Source organism: Marmota flaviventris, chromosome 12, assembly GCF_047511675.1.
Source record: "Marmota flaviventris isolate mMarFla1 chromosome 12, mMarFla1.hap1, whole genome shotgun sequence".
Taxonomy (NCBI): domain Eukaryota; kingdom Metazoa; phylum Chordata; class Mammalia; order Rodentia; family Sciuridae; genus Marmota; species Marmota flaviventris.
In genome coordinates this window covers 71,589,642-71,617,355 of record NC_092509.1, presented here as the reverse complement: position 1 = coordinate 71,617,355, position 27,714 = coordinate 71,589,642, and the positions used below count along the sequence as shown (strand labels likewise).

The 27,714-nt window shown below is 42.6% G+C and overlaps 1 protein-coding gene across 3 annotated transcripts in view; it reads left to right on the top strand.

The window, feature by feature from the left end:
• Nucleotides 1–27,714, top strand: part of Hhat (hedgehog acyltransferase) — a 311,966-nt gene that overhangs the window by 35,886 nt on the left and 248,366 nt on the right. The window contains exons 3-6 of one of the 3 annotated variants that reach the window (XM_027934798.2): nt 277–390; nt 14,098–14,292; nt 18,088–18,303; nt 26,487–26,658. In XM_027934798.2, coding sequence (XP_027790599.2) covers nt 277–390; nt 14,098–14,292; nt 18,088–18,303; nt 26,487–26,658 — 697 coding nt within the window. The remainder of the gene's footprint in view (nt 1–276; nt 391–14,097; nt 14,293–18,087; nt 18,304–26,486; nt 26,659–27,714) is intronic. The other 2 variants (XM_071619730.1, XM_027934800.2) reach the window with 2 other exon arrangements.

Sequence of the window (27,714 nt, the reverse complement as noted above, 5' to 3'; positions counted from 1 at the left end):
CAAGGGGCCAACTTTAGCAAAAGATACTGAATTATAGAGAAAATGTGAGGTTTATTTGGAGATTGGCCCCAAGACCAGCCAGTCTGGAGGGAACAGTTTTGGATGGGTGGAGGGTCATTGCATGGGGAATGGTTAAAAGTAGATAAATGCTATTTTACAGATTTAGGATCAAACTGATCTTCTTTGAAGTTGTGTTATTCACTGAAACTTACGTTCTGACTCAGACATGTGCTAAAATCTCTCTGATAGTATCAACTCCTCTTTCAACCTATTTAGGACCCAACTGACTTTGAGTGGAGCTTCTGGATGGAATGGGGGAAGCAGAGGCTGGTGTGGCTCTTCCTTGGCCATATGGTAGTGTCTCAAATGGCCACACTGCTTGTAAGGAAGGTATGTGCGTCATTTCCTTTTAAGCCTCTTTCTGCTTAGCTTTTTGTGGAGTTCTGCGCTCAGAATCAAGAGACACAGGTATTGACCTTTAAGATAAAGGTGTCTTATGTTCTCATCCTGCATTTATTTCCTCCAAGTTATTTTTTTAAGGCATTGAACAAGAGGGTGAAACCAACTTCAGGTAGTGTTCTCTAAGATCATTGCTGATCAAATGATCTTGTAAAGAGCCACCTGATGGGGAGAATCTACGTGGTTTCACTTACAAGTTTAAAAGCAAGTGAATGATTTGATTAATATGTGAGCATAATTTTAGTGTCAAGTAAGGTGTGCTACTGTGGCTGTTTTAGATCAGAATTCCAGTAGTATTTTGTTCTCACCCTGGCCTGAATTACAGAATAAGGGATTCTTTAAAGTGGGTATTTGAGAAATGCTTACATAAGCATAACAGGGACTATTAGAGAAGGGGAATAGGGCAGGGGGCAGTGAACTTCAGAATTTCTAGAAATTTAAGGCAAGAGAGGGTGGAGGGAAGGAGGATGGTCATAGTCAAGGCACCATATAGAAATGTCACAGTAAAGCCCATAAATGTGTACAAATAATATGTGTTAATAATAATGAAGTGCTTTCAAAGGAGGCAGAATTGTGACCCTCTTCTTAGGCCTGAGGTACCAGAGGATTGCTCTATCATACCAGGAGTCTGGCTTTTGCCCAGGATCCTCTGAGACTTGCTTCTTGCCTAATCTCAATTTTTAATGTGAAAAAAAAAAATGAGTCTGTGCTTCAAAATCTGTAAGGTGAAAACAAAACACAAGCAAACTGACTTGAAAGTCAACTCAGGAAGCATGTTTGATTCTTGGAGGTTCATGAAGGTGATGAAACCGAGGATCAGAAGCAGCTTCTGGGAGGGAGACCAGAAAGGGAGACTGAGGAACAGGTGCCTGTCGGGTTTCTGTTCTCGCGACTAAAAGGCTCAGGGGTCACTCCAGTTAAACTGGGCTAACTGGGCTGTACGAAATAACCACACAAGAGACACAAATACCTTTGTCTTTGGGGTTGCTGTGACGGCTCCTCTGACCTTAAGGGTCCGCAGAAAGAGAGAGAGCGAGAGCACGCGCTGACCCCTTTTATTGAGGAGAAGCTATTCAAATGAGGCAAGGGGTCAGGTTTCAGGGGCTGAGTCTATCTTCATGATGTCCACTGTCAGCAGGTTGACTGACACCTGGGTAGGCCACACCCAAGGGCACAGTAAGAGGAGGGGACACACACAAGGCACTTCCATGGAAGATTCTATCCTAAACAGGGCAAGGGGTTATATTACAAAGGAACAGGTGAGCATAGCTTCACCCATGGGGCTGTAGCAAGACACACCCATTTCTGTGACTGAGCGCCTCAGCACTCAGCTGGGGAGTGTAACTCAGTCACCCGTAAGGTTGGCCTCCCACGGGTGCCATGTGATTACATATGTGCACTGGACTTGGGACATTTTTTCAGCTCTTTCTTGAAAATTGTTACTTTCTAGGCTGACTAGATCTCATTCTGGAAAATCGGAAATCCCAACAGCATGCCAACTTTCTTAAAGTTAAATATAATATCAATGACTTTTTTGTACTCAAGTATTTGTTTCCATCTTCTAAAGTGGCAAAAACTAAAATATAAAATGCTGTCAGATCTGAATATATTTAAATTTCATGCAACTTTCTGAGCAAAACTAATAATAATAAATAGTATAATCTTTTTTAAAAAAATTTCCAAGCTGTTATGGGTATATCCACCTCAACTCTTCATATTTTTCCCCCTATAAACATCTGTTTAGTTTCTTTTTTTCCCAGAACTTCAGAATTTCTAGAAATTTAAGGCTTTTATTTATAATACAGAGTTTCTCTGCTCATAGATACTTTAGATGTCTCTAAGTCTTAGATTTCCCATGTGCAAATGAGTAGCTTAGCACTTGTCTTTCGCCTTACTTTGAAGTACTTTGCAGACAGTTTGTAGTAAAATGTCAAATCTTTCTACTATAGCCCTGGTTAAGGACCAGTTAAGAAGTGGGAGAGTACCAGATGCTGTGTTACTCATGTTTGGCTCTTGGCTTTGTCATTAATCAGCTTTCTAACATTAGGAAAGTGTTTCCCGTCGAATCTTAATTTATCATTCTCTGCAAAATAGGGTTGGTAAGAAACTATAATTCCTTCCCTTCATTAAAATATGATGAGCTTCATTTGTTAGAAATTTCGTCACTAAAGGTAAAGATGAAATGTGGAAAAAATGAGATGAAAACACAAAAGAGATGGAAGAAATAGATAAAAATATGTTAATAATTGCCACCAGAATAAATGGATTCTTTAAAAAGATGAAGATTGTTAGACTGGATTAAAAAAAACACTCAGAAATAAAGGAAAGCAAAAAACAACAAAATCCAGAGATGTGCTTCCTAACTAGATATGTTTAAAACAGAAGGAAACAAAGTTTGAAAGTAAAAGGTGGGAAAAGATATTCTAGGCAAATACAAACTCCTACATCCCCTAACAAAATACTGGTACAGCTTTCTTCATAGCTGGCAAATGGCATTACTAGTGACAAAGAGGTTCATTGTTTAATAATAAAGAGTTTGGGAAGATATCACAAGTGTAAATTTGTTTACTTTAAAATATATAAAGAAAAAGCAGAACCATAACAAAAATAAGTAAGTCAATGATTATAGGGAGAGGTTTTAATATAACTCCTTCAATAATCGATATTCTGTGGAGGAAAAAAACCCACTGAAGAACAATACAACTAATAAGCTTCATATAAAGAAAAAAATACACATATAAATCAATGTATGCACAAAATACATATATATGTGTATATATATGTGTGTGTTTATATATACATACACACATATATAGGTGTGTGTGTGTATGTTTATATATACATACACACATATATAGGTGTGTGTGAGTGTGTGTGTATGTGTATATATATATATAGTATATATATATATATATACACTATATATAAAACAAAGAATCTATACATATATAAAAGTTTTTGCATTCAACACTGGAGAATCCACCTTCTTTTATATATATATATTAGTTTTAGGTGGATACAATATCTTTATTTTATTTTTATGTGGTGCTGAGGATCAAACCCAGTGCCTTCCATGTGCTAGGTGAGCATTCTACCATTTGCTCCACAACCCCAGCCCATAGGATTCACATTCTTTTTAAGAACACACAAAATGTTCAAAATGACTACATATTGGGCCAACACATTTCAAAGGATGTGTTTTATATAGATCATGTCCTCTAATTCTAGTGCAATTAAGTTGGAAGGTAGTAACAAAATGACCTAAAAACTCTTAGTTTATCTAGAGCAGGAGTAGAAACTGCAAAGAAAGAAGGAAGGAAAACAAAAGAGCAGAAATGGATGGAATAATCAATGACAAGATTGATCAAGAAAAAAGAGAGGGGTAAAAAATGGGAGTTCATAACCCACTTGAATCAAATGTATGGAAGATGATATGTCATGAGCTTTGTAATGTTTTGAACAACCAATAAAAAAAAAGAAAAAGAAAAAAGAGACTGTACAAATAAACAATATTAGGAATGGAAAAACAGATTACCATAGGTATTACAGAGATGAAAAACATAGAGTATGTTTTACATACCTTTATGGTCATAATTTTGAAAATGTGGGCAAAGCAGACAAATTTCTAAATATATGACAAAATTGACTCATGAAGAAATAGAAAGGCTAATACCATTACAACCATTAAAATAAATCAGTAGTGTTGGGCACGGTGGTGCACGCCTATAATCACAGAGGCTCGGGAGGCTGAGGCAGGATGATCACTAGTTCAAAGACAGCCTCAGCAAAAGTGAGGAACTAAGCAACTCAGTGAGACTCTGTCTTTAAATAAAATACAAAATAAGGCTGAGGATGGGGCTTAGTGGTGGAGTGCCCCTGAGCTCAATCTGTGGAACGCTCTACCCTTGTGTATATATGTATATGTATGTGTGTGTGTGTGTGTGTGTGTATTTGTTAAAAAACAAACAAACAAAAAACCAAACCAAAAATCTAATGAATGATTTCTGTCAAACATCAAAGGCACAAGTAATTTCAATATTTCCCAGGATATTTTCTAATTTATACTTATGAAGCTAGCAAAAATTTGATAACCAAAATTGGAAACTATGACCTACCAGATATATAAAGACATAATAATTAAGACATGGTTATATTGGCAATAGGACAGACAAATAGATGAATAGACCAGAATAGAATCTAGAAAATAACTACATATATATGGAAATTTGATTTATGACACAGCAAACATTTCAGATTTGGTGGAAAAGATTATTCATTCAAATACAATACAGGAAGTGAAAAGGAAAGTTAATTAATTAAAATTATTTGCAAACTGACAAATAATTAGTATATAGAACATATGAAGAGATTTCAGGGGCTGGGATGTAGCTCAGTGGTAGAGTGCTTACCTTGCGTGTGAAGAGCCCTGGGTTCCATTCCCAGTACTGATGATGATGATGATGATAATAATAATAATAGATAAATCACTTAATAGAAAAATGACACAGTATATGAAAAGGAATTCATAGACGAGGAAACAGAAATAACCAATAAGCTTGATATTCAACTTCATTAATGATCAAATATGTCTTAAAATTACCATAAGATATCATTTCATACTGTCCAGTTTGTCCAAAAACAAAACAAAAATCCCCTGAAGGTATCAGATATTGGCCTCCTGAACTCATCCAGCTTCTTGGTGAAGCTCCTCTGGAATACATTACCTAGTAAAACCAAAGAGACACAGGTACCAGTGTAATCCTGACACACACCCTGGAGAACCTCCTCATCCTACCAGGGCCCATGAACCCTGGTGTTTGCAATAAGGAAGAACTGGAAGTAGTCGATCCAAATGTACATTTTGGGGAAGTAGATGAATTGTAGTGAATTATTTCATGAAATAGAATTAATTATAGTCATAATTTTGTCAATATGGGTGAATTTCTGAACCATGACCTTGAGCTAATAAAACAAGTTGCAGAGAAATAGATTAGATATGATTCCTGTTTAGAAAGCTCAGAAGTGTGCAAACTAAATAGTACATTCGTAAGTGCAAAACTACCACATAAAATTAGGTACTTGTTATGGTTTGGATATGGCCTGAGTGTGTTGTCCCCAAAGGTTTCATGTGTTGGAAGCTTTCTACTGAGTGCAGCAATGTCTTTCCACTTAATTTACTTATAACTTTAAGTTCAGGCTCCTTTGTCTTAGGAGGCAGTCTCCTCAGTATGTATCGGGGGATTTCTTCCAGAACCCCCTCTCCTCAAGATACCAATGTCCACAAATGCTTGAGTCTCTTATATAAAATGACACATATTTACATGTAATCTACACACATCCTCCTGTGCATTTTTAGTCGTCTCTAGAATACTTATAATACCTAATACAATATAGAGGCTAAACAATATAATGCAATATTATTCAGGAAATTAGGTATAAAATGCATGTGTTCAGTGTAGGTGCAATTTTTTTTTTCCCTAAAGATTTTACATTTGAGATTGAATCCTCGGATGTGGAGCCTTCAGACATGGAGGGCTGACTGTACTTGGAAGAGCACTTGGTAAATCGTAGCTTTGCCACTCTCAAGGTCTGTCAACTCAAGCAAGTTACTTAATGCCTTTGAGGGTGACTCCTCAGTTGTTCAGTAGAGGTGATGCTGCTGGCTTCTTGGTTGTGGAGAGAGGCTGATGAGCGATGCTTTTCAAGGTTATCCTTGCCAGTGATGAGAGCCAAGAGCCTGGTGGCTGTTGCTTTTCTCTGCTGGCACTTGCTCCTGGGAGCAGTTCCCTCTATGGTGTATAATAAAGGAGGTGACTGTCTTGAGAGTCCAAAATCCTCAAGGGCAGCGGCTGTGTTTGCTCATCCACACCACTGGTCCTCCCATGAACAGCTTCTTCTGAACCTATTTCAAGCTTGTCTTGGGGAAAGGATTGGGAGATACAGTTCCTTTCTTTGGGAGTCATGGTTGAGTGAGAAGTTAGTTAGAGAGGAAATCAAATACTGATCACTGTGCTATACCTCGTGTGGTCCTGGGCTGTGCCAGCTGCAGTGGGTGCCTGGTACCATGAGTGGGCCACTGTGGCCTTTCTGGTATCAGGGATGGACTCTGAGGAGGCAGCTTTGGAGATTTGACTTTGAAGCAAATGGGAGTTCACCTAGTTGGGCTTCTTGCATCATTCTCAGGCATGGGTGGACAGGTAGACATCTTCTCTGCAGAGCTTGTGTGATCCAATGTCAGTAGGAGGTGTTCTTTGCATTTTTCTTGGAATGAAGCAGAGTGAGCACTGCGTCATCTCCCTGTGTGTGTCTCTCTCATCTCCTGTGTGACCACAGGTTTGATTTGTGAGACAGCTGGTGGGCAGGGATCTGCTTGTGGCTGGGGCACAGTGCTTGCTTTGTCTGAGTCTGCTTGGCCCTCGTATAAGTATGAACCACAACTTTGGCTTCATTAGCTCCAGGCTTTCACCACCTGGATTAAGTATTCCAGATGGCCTTAATTTGGGTAGTTGTTTTTGGTACTTATTCAGGGTGGAAGATTTGGGCTGTAGTTGGCTTTTATTTTCCCATCCTCTGAGGCATCATAAACCACGGCAATGCTGTGGAGGGTCAGGCGTTAGTGATTCTTGGTTAAAACCAGAAGCCCCAAAGGATGCTTCCCATCTCCATCTAAGATCTAACCTCAGCTCTTTCTTGCTTGCCCCACGTCCTCGCACTGAGAGGCAGGTTACTTTCAAAAGCATAGTATTATTTCTTTTCTTTTTAAAATTTTGGGTCATGATAAGTAGTAAAACTTTCCACTGAGCTCCTTGGTGGAGGTGAAATGCCTTTTCTCTGGGTAGGGCTTTCTCTTTGGGTTTTGGCGAGACTGTGTAAGGACCGGTGCCCTGGGAGCAGAGGCTGAGTAATGGTTCTGAGCTTTGGCTGTGGGTTTGTTATGGTTGGATTGCATGTTGGGCGGGTCAGACAGTGGCCTCCTTTCTAGAATACCACTGTGGCCTCACCACCAGCTGAGACACTGTGTTCTCTGCCCTCAAAACTAAAAATACCCCTGAGTGAACTTTTGAGAAGGCCAGCTTAGTGTGGGGGGCAGAGGTGTGTGGTGCTGCTGATTACCCAGCAGTTTCCACTGTACCCCAACTGGGAGGACCTACATCGTTAGCATTGGTCCTGATGGCCGAGCTCCTCACCAAGGATATGCAGAAGGTCAGTCTTGTGGCCTTGGCTCTGGGAGGCCAAGGTATACAGGAGTTCCCTTCTAGAAGATTGTCAAATCTATATACATAGTAGGCATCTCATGCACTAATGGTTTTCCTTGAATTCTTCTACCTTCATTAGTACCATCTATGCAGGGGTGAAATTCCCTTAGTATGGGCCCCATGGACTTTGCTCCTGGGGAAAGCTGGCCCAGAGGTAGTTGTTGGCACTCTGGGATGAGGTGTTTTTGTTTTTTTTTCCTGTTTTCTTGGGGAGATTTAATCTGTGGTTATATTTTTCTTATATATAATATGTGCATTTCAGCAGCTGCACATATTGATTATGTAGTATGTAATAAATTATGCCATGCATAAGAATATTGATTGACTCCTTTTCTATTTCTCAAATGATGTTTCCACTAAGTGGTTTCTTGGTAGATGTGCAAAAAGAATTAAGGTGCAGCAGTCTGATACTATTGACGATAGGAGTCCTGACCAAAGCTTTGCACTTCTGCCTCTCCCTGCGGAGGGAAGGTGAGGAGGGAAACCACTCAGGCACATTCTATTATCACTTGGTGCCCAGAGCACAGAATGAGCTGAAATAGAGAGGGTGTGGGAAGGGACACTGTCAGCTAGTTTTCCCTTTGGTTTGAAGAGTATAGTTTTCAGAGGAGAGGGGAAAAGTCCAAAGTCTTTTCTCAGGGCATTGAGCTAGCCTTAGAAATAGGCCAGCTCAACTAGTTAGCATCCCAGGAGACAGCATGGGTGAAGGACAGCAGGTGTGCACCTTCATGGGTTGGAGCCCGTGCCTCATCTGCTGTTAACAACACAAGTTGAATTGTAAGAGACCCCTGTGAGTGGAAAACAGTGTTGGATAGTAAGATGTGAAATGACACCCATCTATTTTATCTGTGTGGTTTATAAGGAAGAAGGTGGAACAAGTAGAGATTTGGAATATTGTAGTTTTCACATTAGTGGGCTAAAAATATCTAAAAATTTGATGCTAATTTTTTCATCTTAGTCATAACTACCAGGTTAAATCCCATGTCTTGAGAAGGTTGACCCATCTACCTACCCACCCTATGCATCCAGCTCCCCCCACCTACCCAACCACCCATCTACCCACCTCTACCCCCGTCCATTTGTCTACCCACCCATCTCCCTTCACCTGCCTACCTCACCTCCATCCGTCCATCCATCCACACAACTTCATCTGTTCTCCCTTCCCCATCCACTCACCCATCCATCTGCCCTTCACTCTCTTCCTCCTAACCATTCATTCATCCACTTTATGAAATTGATATATGCTAGGCACCATGCTAGATTCTGGGCTTACATTATTGTGACATGAGTAAGAGAAGATGTGCCTGCTAAGGGGGACTTGATGGTCTAAAATAAAACACAGTGGGTGTTTTAGTCAGCTTTCTTGCTTCTGTGATTAAAGGACACAGCCAGCACAATTACAGAGGAGGAAGAGTTTATTTGAGGGCTCATTGTTTCACAGGTCTAAGTTCATAGGAGGCCAGCTCCATTTCTCGGGGCTGGAGGTGAGGCTGAACATGTAGAAAGAGTGTGGCAGAGGGAAGCAGCTTTTTTTTTTTTTTTTTTCCATCTTTTACTAGAAGCAGAAGAACCTGGGGAGAAATCATCCTGTGCTCCAGTCAAGTCCTTTTAGGTCATCTTGATCTCAAGCTCCAGTTTGCTCACATTTTTTTTTTTAGAGAATTTTTTAAATATTTATTTCTATTTTAGTTCTCGGCAGACACAACATCTTTGTTTGTACGTGGTGCTGAGGATCGAACCCGGGCCGCACGCATGCCGTCAGGCGAGCGCGCTACTGCTTGAGCCACATCCCCAGCCCCTGCTCACATTTTTATACCCATCACAAGAGCATCGTAAATTCAGACTAGAGCCACAGTAGGATATCACTACACACCTACCAGATGGGCTCAGATTAAACGCAGTAACCCCACCAAAGGCTGGCAAGGATGCAGATACACTGGATCATCTGCACATTGCTAGTGGGAACGTACAATGGCAAAGTCACACTGGAAAACTGCTCATCTGTTCACTGTGGCACTAAACATGCAATTGCCATGCCACCCAGCAAGTGCTCTTTTGGGGAGAAATGAAAGCTTATTTGTACACAAAAACCTGTACACATATGTTTGTAACAGTTTATTTGTAATCTCCCCAAACTGGAGAGAGCCTAAATGCCCTTCAACTGGCACATGGTTAAATAAACAGTGGTCCATTCATACCATGGAAAATGCAGCAATAAAAAGACAAAACCCTCAGTGACCACAGCAACTTGGATGACTCTCCAGGGAATTATGCTGAGTGAAAAGAGCACCTCCTACAGGTGACCTACTGTGTGAGTTTGAAGTGACAGAATTTCAGAAATGGAGATTAGTGGTGGCCGAGGGTTACAGTGGGGAGGGGAGAGGGGATGAGAAGAAGGTGCACATGGTGTGAAAGGGCAGCATAGGGATCCTTGGGGGGAGATAATTGTCCTGGGTCTCTACTGTGGTAGAAGCCAAACCAACACTCGAGATGAAATTGTACAGAACTCAACACACACACACACACACACACACACACGAGTAAAAGTAAACGGGGAAATTTGAAAAAGTATAGTCATGTTAATATTTTGATTGTGATATCATACTAGGGTTTTGCAAAATGTTACCACTGAAGAAAACTAGGTAAGAGATTTATCTGTATTAGTTCCTACAGTTGCATGTAAATCTATAATCATCTCAATCAAAATATCAACTGGAAAAAGCCTTGTGTAAAAGTTGTACTTAATGAAAAGTGAAATTTTCTAAATGAGAGACATCATAGCCAAGCAATCAATTAAGTTCATGTTTTCTTCATCTACTTGATCAATGTGATTCTCTGTGTTTTCTTTTCTAGTGATCTGCAGTTTCCAATTCTAGTTATCGCTTGAACATAATAATTTAAATGAATTGGCCTGGTTTTATTTCTATGTGGGTTTTAAAGATCTGAACTTGACATAGAGTATGTGTATGATCCAGACCCTGTATATCTGCTAAAGCTTGGAAAAAAACTTAAGGTGCTTCTAGTGATGAGACAGAAGTATTGTTTTGCAATGAAACATGACACATTTTATTTTTGAAAAGTTAAAAAAGTTCTGGCCTATTTTGGGTCAGAGGCTTAACATTTTCACTTAACAGATAGGTAAGAGTTTGATAAACATGTAATACATTTGGAGTAGAGATAGATGGGCAGGCCTGAATTTAGGCTTTTGTACATGATATTGATCTTTGAAATACTTGGAAAAATCTCCCTTGCCACCCAAAGAAGATGACCATCCATGATGACCTGGTGGCCATGGGCAGCAAAGGCAATGTCACTCTGCGGTTCCATGACCCCTCTCAGTACTGCTGCTTCTGGTTCTAGGCCTGCTGGTGGAGGGATAGTGGATGGGGTGGGTGGGTAAGAGCTGCATCCACAGTGGGGACCACCCTCTATGGTGCAGTTGGAGAATGGGGTGGGACTGATCATGCAATATCAAAGTTTTAATGGTATTTTGGGGATGGAATTTCAATAGTGTTTTTATATATGAGATATGAAAATCAATATTGCAGTGGGGTTCTGATTCACACAGCTGTTTTGTATAGGTGATTCTCGTTGCATGATTCAAATCATTTCATTTCCTGTTCACCACGAATGAATTGTAGAGTCACATGGACTGGGGGAGGTGGGGGTAAGCAAGGTTAGTTCAGAACATGAAGTGAACTCGAGAGCATTCCCTGGGTGTCTTAGGACTGTATTCAGGGTCATCTGTCTGTACTGTTTGGCAGGAGGCAGACAGTGGGGCAATGAGGCAGAATATGGGACACATTTGTCTGCCCCCAAGACGGCTTTTGAGACCACTGTTAAATTCATCATAGGATCTCTCAAGTAGATGGGGTTTACACAGCACTACCAAGTATTTCCTGAAGTTTCCTTCAGCTTTTTCCAAGTTGAAGCAGCTTCAGTCTGCGGTAAGTTCCAGATGAATCCCAGCAAACAGGCTTTTTCCAAACGGATCAAGTAGCACTTAATAAAAGTGGAACTGTGTGTGCGTCTGTGGACGTAGCCACGCATGCATGGAGAAGAATCCTGCCAGTAACTGCTTTAGGTCAGGGTGAAAAGGAACTGTCTTTCTTTCATTTGTTAAAACTATGTCTTAAAATAGTCTTTGGCAACCTTGTTCCTTAAAATTGGACTGTGCCCAGAGGTGAGTGAGTGGGGAAAAGTCTGAAGCAAATTTATGAGCCTGTGTTTTGTGGGTAGTAGGATGGAAAAAAAGTAAAATTGGGTTTCAGATTTCTCTGGTTTTCTTGGAACTTAAAAGTGCCTGACCTAGTCTCACATTTAAAATATTCTCCTAGACTGGAGTATAGGTTTGGGAAAGAATAGTAACTCAAGTGATATTCTGGAAGAATTAACATCTAAGCATGGAACTTACAATTTACATTTCACATCTGTCTTTCCCTGCAAAAAGTCTTTTTGTTTTCATGAGAAGATCTAAATTCAGTCAGTTGCTACTTTTTAAGCTCTGTGTGTTTCTGGAAACCACATTTTAAAATGCACACCCAGGCTGGGGGATGTAGCTCAATAGTAGGGTGCTTACCTAGGAAATGCAAGACCCTGGGTTCAATTCCCAGCAAAACACACACACACACACACACACACACACACACACATCCATGAGACATCATATTCCTTAGGAATAACAGCTAGTATTTGAGGATTTCTTACTTTGTGTTGATACTGTACTAATTTAACTTATTTAATCTATGCAACAACCTTGTGAAGTTGATACTGTCATTACAACAATTTTATATACGAAGAAACAGAAGCACAGAGAGCTCAAGTAACTTGCTTAGAGTCACACAGCTAGTTGATGGGGACACAAGCATTTGCATTTAGGCAAGTGGACTTTAAAGATTGAATCATTAAACCATAATGATATTACCTCTCAATGTTAAAGCATTATTATGGTTTTTAAACATGAATTTACCCACCACAGACTGCAAATTGGTACAACCGCTCTGGAAAGCAGTATGGAGATTCCTCAGAAATCTTGGAATGGAACCATCGTTTGGCCCAGTTATCTCACTCCTTGTTATATACCCAAGGGACTTAAAATCAGCATACTATAGTGACGTAGCCACATCAACGTTTATTACAACTCAATTCACAATAGCTAAACTATGGAACCAGTCTAGGTGCTCTTCAACAGGTGAATGGATAAAGAAAATGTGGTACTTATACATGATGGAATATTACTCAGCCTTAAAGAAAAATAAAATTATGGCATTTGCTGGTAAATGGATGGAACTGGAAACTGTCATGCTAAGTGAAATAAGCCAATCCCCCCCCCCCGCCCGCCCCAAACCAAAGGCCGAATATTCTCTCTGATTTGTGGATGCTAACACATAATAAGGGGGAGGGGGAGAGGGAAGACTAGAGTTCATTGGATTAGACAAAGGGGAAAGAAGGGAAGGGAGTGGGGATGGGAATAGGAAAGACAGTAGAATGAACTGGACATAACTTTCCTGTTTCCATATATGAATACATGACCAGTGTAACTCCACATTTTGTACAACCACAGAATGGGGAGTTATACTTCATGTATGTATAATGTTAGAATACACTCTACTGTCATGTATATCTAAAAAGAACAAATGAAAAATTAAAAAAAAATTTACCAGCCAGATATGACTAAGAGTATATCATAATAGCAAGGACATGTTGATTTATCTGCTTAGTTATTCAATATAATAACCATAAATTACATGGTAATTAAATAGAACAATATTCTGATTCTCTTAAAATGGGAATACGTGTTATCAGTTGGATGACTATATAAAGGTCTCACCATCATGTAAAGCTGGTAAGATATGATTTTATTTCCATGACATAAATTTGACTGTCAACAATATACTAAAAATGTGATTAGATATTTAACTCTCTGGCCTGGACGTCAGAAAGCCTTTTGTGGCGTGGACAGCACAGTTTTCTCATGAGACTCCCTAGGAATGCTCAGAGACTCCCTCTCCCCTTCACCTTGGAAGGGTGGTGCCTGCCGGGTGTGGCTTCTGGGGTGGCACGTTTTGCTCCTGCCTTCTGTCTTCCTAGCGTCTGTTGAAAAGTCAGCTAGAGCAAGGTCTTATTGTGGTGGGATCTGGTAGTCTGGGATCCTAGCTGAGGGCAGGGAGGTGGCGACCTGCTCTGGGGTGGATCTGATGGAATTCTGGAAATGTGGGAGTGAAGCTAAGTTCATCTGAACTTCAGGGCAGTGAGAAGAGAGGTCGGTTATGGGTCACTGGGTCGCTGAACATTGTCCTCTTAGGTGTAACAGCCCATGAATTCACCTCTTTCTCTTTTCCTCCCTCTGCCCCCCTCCCCCTCTCCCTCTCCCTGTCTGTAGCACAGACCCTGGATTCTCATGGTCTATGGGATGTGGGCCTGCTGGAGTGTGCTGGGGGTCCCTGGTGTGGCCATGGTGTTTCTGCACACCGTCATCGCCTTCTGTGTGGCCCAGTTCCGGTCGCTGCTCCTGTCATGGCTCTGTTCTCTCCTGCTGCTCTCCACACTGAGGCTGCAAGGTGTAGAGGAAGTTAAGGTAAGTGTCTTCCTATTGTGTCTTTAGGCGGAGAAGGTGAAGTCCCCCTGGCCTTTCCTGATCCCAGCAGGTTAACTTTTTTTTTTTTTTTTTCAAACACAAAAAAAGATTGTGGCTCCTCGGCGGAGCTCCCCCTTGTGGCCACACAGGGTTGCTACAGGGGAGCCCTACTCACATTCCGCAATCTTAGTTTTTTGTTCTGTCTCTGCCCTGTGAGGTTGCCCAGGTCTAGCCCTGTACCTTTTCCCCCTGTTTGGAAAGATCAGAGGACAGGACCAAAGGGAAAATAAATGAAGAGTCCCCCAGGCATTTTATTAAAATGATCTGTTCAGTGGCCTACAATTTTTAGGGAATGTTCTTGCTCACAAGGCCTTATCACTTCCAGTGCCCACCATGGCTCTGAGACAGGTAAGACAAGTGGTTTTCTTCTTAATTGATGAACATATCTATTGATTATCTCCTCATGTAGATAATGGACGCTCTTTATGTTTAGAAAGTGAGAAAAATGTGTTTTGCTGCAAAATGCACAGTCCAGGCCCAGGGGTTGGCCCTGGCATGTGTAGCTGAGCTGATGGCACCCCTCAGCAGGCTCTTCCTGCACTGTTTTCTGGTTCCTGTTGAACAGTCCCAGACCATGTCCTGGAAGGTGTGCAGCATCCTCTGGACACCTCTCAGTGGTCTCTTCTGTCATTTGTAACTGGAAAGACTTTCTACTTGTGCAAAATGGGGCCTGAACGGGACACCTTGGGCAGTTTGCATAGCTTCCCTATATCATCCCCTTGTTGAATGTACCATTTCCACTTTCATGTCAGAGAATCAGGCTTGTCATCTAAGACCACAGCCAGGGAGGCCACCAGGTGTGCAATTGGTATGGAGGTCTCAGCCAATCAGAAGTGGGAACTCTCCTTGGGGAAGAAATGCATGGTAAGAAGAAAAAATTCCAAACACCAGGGGCAGCATGTCTGAAGCCCTTGAATTTCAGGCTCAGTTGACTTTGACACCAAACAGCCAGAGAAATTCCCAACTCTGAAAACTCAGGGCCATCAAGTGCCTAGGGCAGGGGCAACACCGTTGTCCATCTTCCCGTGTCAAAGCTGGGTTCCCAGACACTTCCTGCATGGAGATGCAGGTGCTAATGGAGTCCAGTGACTCTGCTTCCCTTTCGCCTTTAGACATTTATGTCCTGTCTCTGGGACCTAGCCTCTTCCCTCATCCTTGTTCGTCTGATTCTGTTGTTTCCTCTGAAGCACAGCCCAATGAGCTACTCCTGCCTCTACAGAAAGCCCTCTCCTGTCTGGTTGGTTTCTTGGATGAAATCTGTCAGTACTTGAGTGCTTCATTGGTGTTGGGTCTGCTGTTAGCTGAAGATTTTTCATGTTCACTTTAGAGGATGTGACAATGACTATTCACTGCTTAGTATGATGAAGTAGTTCCTATACCTGGTCTTGCAGTCTAGAATATGAACTCTTTTAGAGGCAGGGCCCTGTTCCCAGGCACCAGAGTACAGGGCTCCATCCAGGCCAGTTTTCTGCAGATGCCTGCTCACAAAGTGAATGAGTGTGTGGAGAAGATATGGGGTTAGAGGAAGGGATAAGTGTATTAAACAAAATTTGTGAGAGGTCAGGGGTTCAGACTGGGCATCTGCACTGGGCCCAACAGGCCACACCAATGTAGAGTTTAATCACAGTAACTGAGCTTTGGTTGATTGCAGAAGGCCCTGTAGCCAATTAACTAATTAAACTGTAAATAATTAATTACTTAAGCTGTAACCAATTGATGGCTTGATTGACTAGGCTGTAGCTAATTAAGTTATTTTCTGTCTGATCACACTGTTGGCTGGAGTTCTCAGAACCTGGTCCGATCTGGAAGCTGCTGACTGGTGAATCGTGTTTTGATTTGTTTTATTCTTCTTTGCTCAAGTGAATGTTACTAAATTTAATTGGACGAAGGATTTTCCTCTTAACAGGTGTGTGTGCAGTACCCCCGCAAAGTTCCACGTGACGCCAGCAGCTCTAAATGGTTTATGATGTTTCATGGATCTGTTTTCCTGTGGCCTTCTTATTTCTTGCCTTCACCCCATTAACATTCCTTGCACAGAAAATCTTGGGAAGTTTTGATATTCTTTCCTCCATCACTGTGGTCTTGGAACTCCTTATGATGTCTTTATTTTTGTTCACTTGTTCATTCCAGGTGACTGCATTTAGAATTGGTGTGTCTTGAATCAACATTGGTGGGAAAGATGAGAAGACAACCTGGTTTCGGGTCTATTCTAGTCACTTTCTTTTCAGTTGGGGCAGTCCTTTCACTTCACCTCCCTCCTGAGATTGTTCCGAAGATTGAACAAAATAATCTGCCTTGAGCAATGTTGTTAACAGTTCCAGTATTCGGAAAGTTTAGAAAATTTTTGCTGTTAGGAGATCTTAATTTTTCTGTCCTCTCACCAATGAACTGGGGCTGGTATATTAAACACATATATAAGAATTTGGACCTAAAGGAAATAAGGTGGCTGCTGAAGTCCTAGACATGGGGCAGAAAGTGTTTTGTGACAGTTTTTCTGGGTACAGCCTTAAAAGACCCTCATAGACCAAACTGGGATGTGGCTCGGTGGCAGAGCTCCCCTAGGTTAAATTTCAGTACTACATGGACAAAACAAAAACAAAAATAAATGTGTATGTTTATCATGGAAAATATAGACAATAAAAAATGATCAAATGCTCATGATTTTACTCTTGCCAATGTTGCTAAGCCTTCCCCACTCTTCCTTTTCTTGTTCCATGCACATTTTTCATGTGTGCATGTGATTTGTTTCATGCTGTATGGATGTCCTCTATCCCAGGCCTCTACCTGAGTAGCGTTCTCCTGCTCCATCTATCTGTAGGTTCAATATAAATGATTTATTTTCTTCCACCAAATTTTCATTATAAAACATCCTAGTTCTCTAGGTCCCATGGACATTTTCCCAACTGCTATCAGGCTGTGCTGCTGGTGGCTTAGGAAACCTGTCCCAAGACCATTCCTTTTATTTTTGTCTACTTGGTCTCTGTAATAACTCAGTAAATCCTTTATTTTAGAGACCTCTGAGTCTGAGAAGTTTGATTTAACATAGTATTCAGCTAAAGTGGAGCCAAATTCATAACTGAAGAGCAAGGAGAAAAAGTGTTTAAGACAAAAACCCCAAGTGACATTTACAAGTCCCTTTTTGTCATAAGAATTACAGAAGGAACTGTCAAAGTATCCTGAATGTAACGTACCTCCTTGTTATCCAATGGATGTTTCTCATAGTTGCATATCCACAAAAAACTTCATTATGTGCATCAACCCTCATGCTAATTTGAAGGTGGATGTAAGAAACATTTCTTTGTTCATTTCCTGTTGATAGGCTGCTTGATTGTGTGTGTGTGCGCGCGCACACACACACACACGCACACACTGGGGATTAACCCAGGGCTTTTGCATGCTGGGCTCCTGCTCTACCATTTAACTACAACCCCCCCCGCCCCTCACCCCTAGCTCTAACTGCTTGCTTTGATTGCCAAGCCTGGCCTTAAACTTGTGATCCTCCTGCCTCAGCCTTTCAAGTAGCTGGGATTACAGGTCTGCGCACCGCACCTGGCTCCAATGAGTTACTTGATCTTCATTGGCTCTTGACTCCCTTTATAAGCAGCTGTCCTAGCTAAGGAAGAGGTCTCCTTTGCGCTTCTCAGAAAGCGGTGATCCTGCTGGGTAGCTCCTGTATCGGATCCATGCTGCCTCTCCTTGCCAGTCAATGGTTGCTTTCTCCTTTTGGTTTTGCAGAGAAGGTGGTACAAGACAGATAACGAGTACGACTTGCTGCACTTCACGCTGACGGTTCGCTGCCTGTGCTACACCAGCTTCAGCCTTGAGTTCTGCTGGCAGCAGCTGCCTGCAGCCCGGGCCTCCTACTCCTTCCCCTGGGTGCTGGCCTATGTCTTTTACTATCCGGTCTTCCACAACGGGCCCATCCTCACCTTCCCGGACTTCGTCAAACAGGTTAGAGCCCACTTTGGGGGTTGGATAGGATTCCATAGATTAAACCTTTGTCTGTGTTGCTGTGTCGTCTGTGTGACTGAGTCCTTCCACTCGGGTGCACCCACAGAATTAACAACACCATTAGTTGTCTGGAGTTTTTGCAGGTAGGTGAAATGTATCGGGCAATAAGCTTTCACAATAAATGTTGACCCGTCTCTTGTGTTTTAGCTCAAGGGGCCCCACCCTTGGCTGCCAGGGTTCCAAACAACTCAGATAAGACTGGGAGTTGATATCCACTCCAGCAAAAGTCCGGGGAAAGAAAAAGTTTGGTTATAATGCTATTCCTTGGAAGAGTAGGAAGAGAAAATGTCTATGCTGTTTGTTGTTGCTTGGCAAATAGTGTGGTTCCTTTCACATTTACAAACTGCTCAAGAAATTGTTCCACTGTAGCTTAGGAATGGTTCAGGCAACCTAGATGCAAAAGCAGAGTTGAACATTTGAAGGCAGTCGTGGATTCTGAGGTCCCAGAGCCTGCCTATGTTGGGGCCCCTGTCTGCCTTCTCTGGAGGGCATCCTTATGGGAGATACTGTGCTAAGCTGCTGTGCCCTTATCCAGCACTTTCTCTCTACTCAAACCTCCCTTTCTTCCTCGAGCCACAGCTAGGTTCACAGGGCATGTTTAAGTTAATTCTCTTCAAGTGTTAAGGAACAGTTCTCAATATAATTACTAAGGGGTACTTCTTCCCTCCACCACCAAAACAGTTTTGGTGGGGGAGAGAATAACACATGCAGATTTATACAACAAGTGCATACACCCTACAATACACACAGATGCATGTGCCTGGAAGCATAGTTCAAAGTACAGGGCCAGCAGCAGTGTTATCCTTTACTGAGGGATGACATGAAAGGTGCCCCCCCACTCCCCCCCCCAGAAAGTGGGATTCTTAGTGGAATTAAGACAAAATTGGTGATTCTCAAGTTCTGCATTGCATTTAAGGGTACCTTTTTTTTTGCATTATGATAACATCATGTTCTCCAATTGCCAGTGAGAGATGTAACTTCTTACTCTCCAGAATTCTTTGATGTGAAATTGATATACTGGGCAATGGAGGTTTAGTATAGGGTTTCTCATACTTCAGTTTGGGTGACATGGGATGATTCTTTGACTGTGAGGTAATTTCCTCTCCGAAACCCTTTCAGTTGGTAAAGGATAGAGGTGGCCAAGTGATGGCAGCTGATCTTCTAACTCAGCTGCTCTCAGTGAGGTCCCAGAGTCAGCAGGATCAGCACCTCCAGGGACTTGTTAAAGTGCCAGTGCTTAGAACCTCTGGGGGGGGGGGTCCTATCTGGATAGTTTAACAGGCCCCCCCAGGTGATGGTGATTCTCCTGTATGCTAAAGTCTGAGGGCCACTATTCCAAGTCCTCACCGAAGAAGAGCAGGCACAGTATAGGGAAGGTTCAGATCCTCCACAATTTTTTCTTTTATATTTTGTCCTATAAAAAGGGACACTGTGGATTTTTATTTCTTCCCAATTTTCCAGTCAGTGACTTTTGGACTAAACATCTACCCATTTCCTCCCCCAAAGATGAATAGTAATTGTCTGAGAAACAGACTAAATCTATTAGGAGGAAACAGATTATTTTCCTGCCTCTTAACCATAAAGAGCTTTGCCGGGTGGCAAAATCTATGCTTTTGTTATGAGGCAAGAAAACATCATTATAAAAATTTCATGTCTCCTTTCAAAATTTGCCCTTAAGGGTCCAGCAGGAGTACTAGAGGCCTATCATAGCATCCTGTATCTGCTCCATAGAGGCCAGCTTTGAGATTATTGCTCCCCTAAACCTTAGCCAAGAGCCCCATTCTTGTCCATCTCAGACTGGGAAAGAGAAGTGGGTGGCTTCTTATAGAGGGTCAGATTAGGGATTCTGAGTTCCATTTATATCTATTCCCTCCTCTTGTACCCTTTCCCAAATGGTAGCAATTGCTGAGAGCAGGGTATTTGGAAAGGCAAATTAAAACCTTTCACTGTGACCTGGGAATAGTCAATGCAAAGTCAGTCTAGAAAATGGAAAAATGTTCAGTAAGGTACAAGGCAAATTAAAAAATCCAGGGGGTTTCTGTAGTTGACTAGAGAAGCCTATGGGGTTGCTTACCTGTGAAGAGGGGAAGGTTGAATGAGAAACAAATCTGGTGGTGAATGGGCTCCTTCAGGGAGGCCTCCAAGGAAAAGCCTGGGAAGGGGTGGAGAATGTTAGTTTGAAGAACTCTTAAGCAGAGTTTTCTCTGAATGAGTGCTTGAATAAGTGAACGTATGAAACACTTTCAGACGTAAGGACTGGTAATAAGGAAATCAATGGTTATTTCTTAAATGGTCAGGTCAATTCTTAGACAAGGTCAGGTAGAAGAGTAAGGCTTCACCAGCAGGGGGCAGCAGAGCCCTACAGTGAAAACCAACCCAGGCAGGAGAAGCAGTTTGGGACACCACAAACTTAAAATGAGACAAAATGAGATGAGGCACAGCCCTAGTAAATGCCTGTGTCACCCAAACTTTTAAATGTTGACATACACAAGATGAAGTATAGAAGAGGTGACTTAAGTCGAAGCAGGTGAAGTTTGCACTTAGCAGTGATGAATAGCTAAAAATTTTACCTGTTGGAGTCTCAGTGCTCGAAGTCCATTTCTGATGGCATTTAGAGTTTCAGGAACACGATCTTCAGCTATTTTTCTGTTATGCTTCTGTGGAACTCAAATACTGAGCAAGAGTGAAATTGGGGGATCCAGGAGGGTCTGAGAAAAGTAGAGTAGTTTACTTAGCTGGGAGCCTGAGGCCCCTGCAATTTAGAACAGGTGGACTGTGCTGGGTTGGGAAGAAGTTGGGCCAAGGGATCCTCCTTGTTGCGGGCCATGCTCCTGCCCTGGGCAGAGAGCCAGTGCCCAAATGGGGAACTTGCACCGAGGTTGGGAACAAAGGCTCTGCAGCCCAGCTCCTGGTCTCAGGCCCCTTTTCTGCTTTGGCTTGAGTGGGTTTTTCAAGTTACCTGATATGTGCCTCAGTTTCCTTTGAATGTGAGGACTAGTAGTACTTCCGTTACTGGATTGAGAGGATTAAATGGTTTTGTGTGAGTGACATAGCTTGACACAAATAGTATAAAGTGTTAACTACTATTACTGTTAAACAGAAGCATTTGGCAATTCCTGGGTAAGTTTAGGCCAGAACTGGGACCCTGGGTGTCCAACCTAGTGGGCAGGCATGGCAATGGGGGATTCTGGGAGCAACCATCTTGATCTCCAAAGAGCCAGTCCATCTTTTTGTAGAGAGATGAGGGCAGCTGCTGCAGGTATGGGGTGGTTTTGGTCTGAGTGGCTGTCAAGGGCTGGGCAGGCACCCAGTGTATAGGAGTCTGGAGAGTATCAGGAATAACATTATCTGTGATAATAGTGAGAACTTACTCTAAACTGGGCTTTCCATATTCTAGCTCCTTCAGTCCTCAGTCAACCCTATGAGGGTCTTCTGTTACCACTTTATAGATGAGCTAGAGGCAAAGGGAGGCTAATGGAATGTAGATTGAGTGGAAGAAATAGACATGAGCCTTGTGCCTCTGACTTGCTGTGACAGGAGTTTGAGGGGGATGGAGTGTGGTCTGGTGGACTTACTTGCAGGTCTGGAGGCTCCAGTTGGCCAGACCAGGATGACTCTGGAACAGCACCAGCTGCAGGCCCATGAGCAGTCGGGGGGAGACCAGTGTGCATCTCTAGCCTTGGCATGGGAGGCTGGGTTGGGGCCAGTGAGATTCTGATTAGGGAGTTATTTTAGTTTTTTGGTGTGGGAGTAGGGTTTGGTCTGTGACCACCAAATGCAAAGCAGCTACCCACCCACCCTGAAGGAATAAGGCTTCTGCCAGCAGATCCCTAGATCCAAGCAGACAGAAGTTGGTGGTTGGTGGCAGGGTGGAATAATTGGCTCTGGGTAAGGCCTTTGTTTGCTGCCCTCAAACATACGTGTTACTAGTGTGTGAAGGAAAAGAACCTTTTCATCTTTGAGGACTGTCATCTTTAATCATCAGAATATCTTTGAAAGGAGAAAGGCTTCGATATTCCCTTTCATGCAATTTGCATGAAATGAGGTTTTAAAGTATAATGCGTTTTAAAATGCACTTTGCAGATGAGTTAATGTGTTTTTTCTTTTTTTCTTAAATGGAGCCTGAACTTAAAATTCCCTTGATGGCACTTTCCAATGGTCTGCAGGTTGACAATCCCCTAGGTTGGAAATCTCTCAAATGAAATGCTTTACATGCAGACGAGAGTGCAGCCCTGCTCATTAGCTGAGCTGTGTGTCGAGTGTCTGCTCTTCCCACTGCTTGGTGCTTTAAAGAAGAGTCCATTAGACTCAAGGTACAAGTGGATTATAATAATGGCACAACCCTACGGACAGACAAAAATTACCTTCTTTTTAGGTAAAAGCAAATAGAATGAAAAAGTTGGGTTATCCCCCTCTTCCTGTATGTATTTGTACAGTTAAGGAATGTTTGCTTTGCTTTGAATGAGGCCCTCATCTAAAAGGGAGCATTGTAGAGAGAGATCCAGCCTTTTTGGTCCTGTTGTGACACATAATTATGCTTTATCAAACCTGATAGGGAAGTTTTGGCCTGAGGAAAGTAGGTAAGTCATTATTAGGAGGCAGTCAGCCATAGACGGTGCCTCATGGTTCTTGATAATTACAGATATTTGTCATTTTTAGGTTGCACATGGTTTGGGGAGGGTAAGGAGGCCTTACCTTGAACTGACATTGAAGTGTGATTGCCTGGAGCCCAGAGGTGAACTGGGAAGGTGTGTTTTCTGGATAGCCTGGCAGAGATGTCCTGGATTTCTGCAGGGCCATCTCCACTCCAGCTGTTCTCTAATCCCAGGGATGGGGCTACACATTGATGGGGCCCTGTGGCTTCAGGTGTAGGTCTCGTCTGCAGGGGACCTGAGTTTAGGGTAGGCGTTTGCTCAGAGGCCTTCAGCCTGTGTGCAGAGCTACTCATTTAGAAACCAGAAACATTCTGTTGTGTGAAGATTGTCTCCTGCCAACATTGCTTTTGGGGCCATTATCACATTCAGCCAGATGACTTGCTTCTGTCCAAGACCATAGGCACTGAGAAAGATGTGTCTGTTGCTCTAGAATGATTTTTGGTGCCTCTCAATATTTTGTCCTTGTTAGTGGCTTGGTGTGAACTCTCAGCCTCCACAGATGAATGGATTTCATGCATTTTAGCCATCCAAGCTGCTATAATGAAAGTCGACTCCCCCTGCCCTCAAATCCTGGAGGCTAGGAAGTCTAGGATTGAGGCACCAGTAATCTTGGGGTCTGGTGAGGATCCACTTCCTGGTTTACAGAAGACCTTCTCATTGTGTCACCACATGGTGTAAGGGATAGGTCTTTGGGGTCCCTTTTCTAAGGGTGCTAATCCCAGTTATGAGGGCTTTGTGCTGGTGACCTCATAAGGTCAAAGGTCCTACTTCCTAATACCGTGACTGAAGAGCTAAGATTTCTACATATGAACTTCAGAGGGACATTGAAACTACAGCACTGTTTGTGTATTGGGGTTTTCTGAGCTGCTGGTGGTCATTAAGACAATAGGTTTGCTTCTGTGAGTTGGGGAAAAAGTTAGAAAGTGAACAAAGAAAAACTTGGTATGTGGCTAAGAAGTTGAAAGGAGGAGGTGGGAAGGTAAGGAGACGTAAAGATGACTCTAGCATAAAAGAATACATGATCATAGAAGATGTTGGTCTTTGTGAGGTAGGCTTCCTGGGAAAGTCCTGGTGCTAGGCATCATTTTAGAAGCAGGGTGCAGAAATCCAGGGACTTTGAGTGTTTTCCTCACCAGCAGAGGGTCAAAGTTTTCACAGTATTGTAAAATTACATTACTTTGCCCAAATTACAGAAAGAATTGATTTTTAATTGTTAACAATAACTAAAATCTCACTATCCAAAGATGATCGTTGTGATTTGGATGTTTTTTATCAGATGTTATATACAGTGAACAAAAATTATTTTCATGGCTCTATAATACCAAAGGACACTCATATTGGATCAATCCTCTACTATAGGATATTTGGTTTTTTTTTTTGTTGTTGTTGTTCTCAAATAGCAGGTATTAATGAGCTGGCAGATGTTACAGCATTAGGATGTACTGATCAACTGTCTTGTAGGTCCATTGCTGTGGACTTTGTAGGGCCTCTCAGAGCATGTGTGCTGGAGGTGGATTTTGACGAGAAACTGTTCTTGTTTTATGCCCAGAAAGGGGGTCTGCCCTGGTCATTGTTGTACAGCTGTCATTGCAGCTACCTCTGACCACTACAAGTACCGGGGTAATCCTCCTCCTTGGAGACCCCTTCCCAAATAGTGCTGTTCCGGTCAAAGCCTGCCAGGTGAATCCTTCAATAGCAGATGCCATTTGTTTCCTAACAATTCAGTCTGGTTTGGCTGGACAGAATGTCTTCCTGAGGTGAACTGAGGGGAAACAAAAGAAGAAATTCCTATTAGTTTTGTGAGTTTACATGAACAAGATATAAACCAATGAACTCTCCAGGGTGTAGCCAAACAGATGGCAAGTGGGAAAAGTCCTTTCTGCTACTTACTGTAATGCTGCTGAGCCAGCCAGAATTTCTTAGCATGGCTTCTTGGTGTAGCACAGTTTGAGAAAGTGGTAGACTGTATGTTAAGTTTCCTGGCCTAGAGCTCTCCCTTTGCCAGCTGCTGCACCTTGGTGGTTAGAGGGGAGAGAGAAGCTGAGGTGGCATCTTGGGGTCGTCAGCTAGGTTGGCCTTTCTGGTTTACTTGGTGTCTTGAGCCCCACATGTCAGAAGTGAAGCCAAGTCTACTTCCTCTTTCAGCCTGTTTGCAAGTTCAGCTTTTTGTTTGTCATGGCCTCACCTCTGAATCTCAAGGCAGCCTCCAGCCCAGTAGACCCGAGATCTCGTAAGATCCAGAAAACTACTTAACTGCTCTCTGGTTTATCTGTGTGTGTGTGTGTGTGTGTGTTTATATGGTGGTATAAGGATGACATTGAATTCACGTCAAATTGAATAGCAAGTTTATGAATTCTAGAATCGGTTTAGATTATTGTATATTGCTTGTGCAGTAGATGAGACTTCACATCTAGGCTGCTTTGGTAGAACTGTGATGCGGTGTTGTGGGTTCCCCCCCCCCCATTGTCCTCATATATTGAGGATAATCTCAGCACAGCCTGAGCATCTCAAATTTGAAATGCTTCAAAATCTGAAAGTTTTGGGGCGGATTTTCAGACTGGGCACTCAACTAGTAGAGTCTGTGTAAATAATCTAAAATCTGAAAAATTGAAATACTCTTGGTCCCAAGTATTTCAGATAAGGGCTAGTGGGACTGTAATTCCTCTCTGAACAACATGAACACCTCTCTCTTACCTTTGATGGTTGGCCATGAACTTTCTTTCTCTTCATGCTGCCCTGAAGCTGGTGTTCTAGGACTCCAGAGGGGAGAACGTGAAGAAGGTACATGAAGGCTATCAGTCACCTGGTGCTTTCAATATGCTAAGTGCTGTACTTAGTACTTAAGTGCTTTTTCATGACAACTTTTTTTTTTCTTCCCGTGTGAGGAAACCAAGACTGTTTGCGCTACAATTTGATCTTGACTTAGACTCTAAAGTCTTGTGTTCTTAACTAACATATTGCTGCTGAGCAGGACACATATCACTGTTAGGTTGACTTTATTTCAAAAACAACTTTAGGTAAAATAACACACACTCTTAATATCTTTCTTTCTCTCTGTCTTAGGCTGGCTCCCACTCTTTCTCTTGTCAGCTGGTGCCCCTTCCTGACTTAGCCTGACTCTACAGATATGAGTGAATGTAGGAAGAAGACAGACAGGTTGACATCTAGATTCCACAGATGCCAAGGTCCCCGGGGTGGGGTTTCAGGGGCAAAATACATTAAGCACTGCCTCCCAGCCAGGTAGCTTGTTGGTTGGTCCCACCCTATTCCTTTTCTGGGACAGTCTTCCAGCTCAGATATGACGTTTTTCACCCAATAAAATGGTTTCCAAGGCAACCCAACCTTCTGTTAGCAGAAATGGCAATAATTTTTGAGCAGTTTATTAAAAACATCATTGAAGGGACTATCTGAAGGTTTTGGAAATCAAGGCACCATCTAAGACCACCTTCTCCTTTGTTTCCATTTTAGATGCAGCAGCAAGAACTCTGCTCCCTGAGGGACAGCCTCTGCGTCCTTGCCCGGGGCCTGGGCCGCCTTCTCTGCTGGTGGGGGCTGGCCGAGCTGATGGCTCGCCTCATGTACATGCATGCCATCTACAGCAGCATCCCCCTTCTGGAGACCGTCTCTTCTTGGACCTTAGGTAATTGTGGAAATCACTGTCGCTAGGACAAGCACCAGTGGTTGGCTTCCGAATTAAGTGGGTGCAGGGTGGGAGAGGTTCAGGGTGCTGTGGCTTTGCACAAACCTTTTATTTTAAACCTTTCCCTCTTGTGGCTAAGATTATACATGTGAGAAGTTTGTGTCTGGAGGTGTGGCCTGGGAGTGAAGAATGTAGTGACCCCCTCCTTGTCGCAGAATCCTACCCAGCTTAGAAGGATGTGCATCTTGATATGTGGCTGCATTGCATTTGGCATTAGAGAGCAGGAGTTGCTGGGGGCAGCCTTGGAGTCCATTCTAAGAGAAAGCACTCCAAGACTGAGTTATTCTACAGTCATCGTTTTTCTTTTTTTTTGTGAGATATGAAGGAAGGAGTGTGAGCTTTAACATCAGACAGACCTAGGTTTGAACCCCAGTCCACCAGCCAATAATGGGCATTGGTGTCTTATTGAGTGTTAGCATCCTAGTGTCTAAAGTGAGACTTATCTTTGCAGAGTTTTGAGGATTTCATAAAATAATGCACTTTAAGAGTGTATTCATAGTGTCTGGTGCACAGGGTAAGTGAGGGGTGTGTTTGTGCACTTGTGTGTGTTCCCTTGGCTTCTTTCTTCTCTACCCCTCTTCTCTCCATCTGCCTGCAAGGTGGGGTGAAAGCCTTATTTCCTCAGTAGGACATAGCCTCCGGTATAGAATTTGTGAAGAAACCTGTCCTTTATTCCTCTGGCCAAAACAACAGTGTGTTGCCCTGTTCAGAACTACCTCTCCTCCTTGCCTTGTTTTGCTCCTTTGGAGAACTCCAGCAGTGGCCGAGTTCTGCCTGTGGTCTGACCTCTAGCTTTTAACGACAGCTGGGGGTGTGTGATCTTCCAGGCAGATTAAGCTGCTCCCTGCCAAGGGCAAGAGTAGAAGCCTGTTTTATCTGTTCGGTGACTTATAGATTTATAAATCTTGATTGTCCTTGGTTTCACACATGCTTAATCAGAATGTTTTAAGGAGAAAAACTTTTAGGATTGAAAAATGCCAAACAGTTTAAATGAGT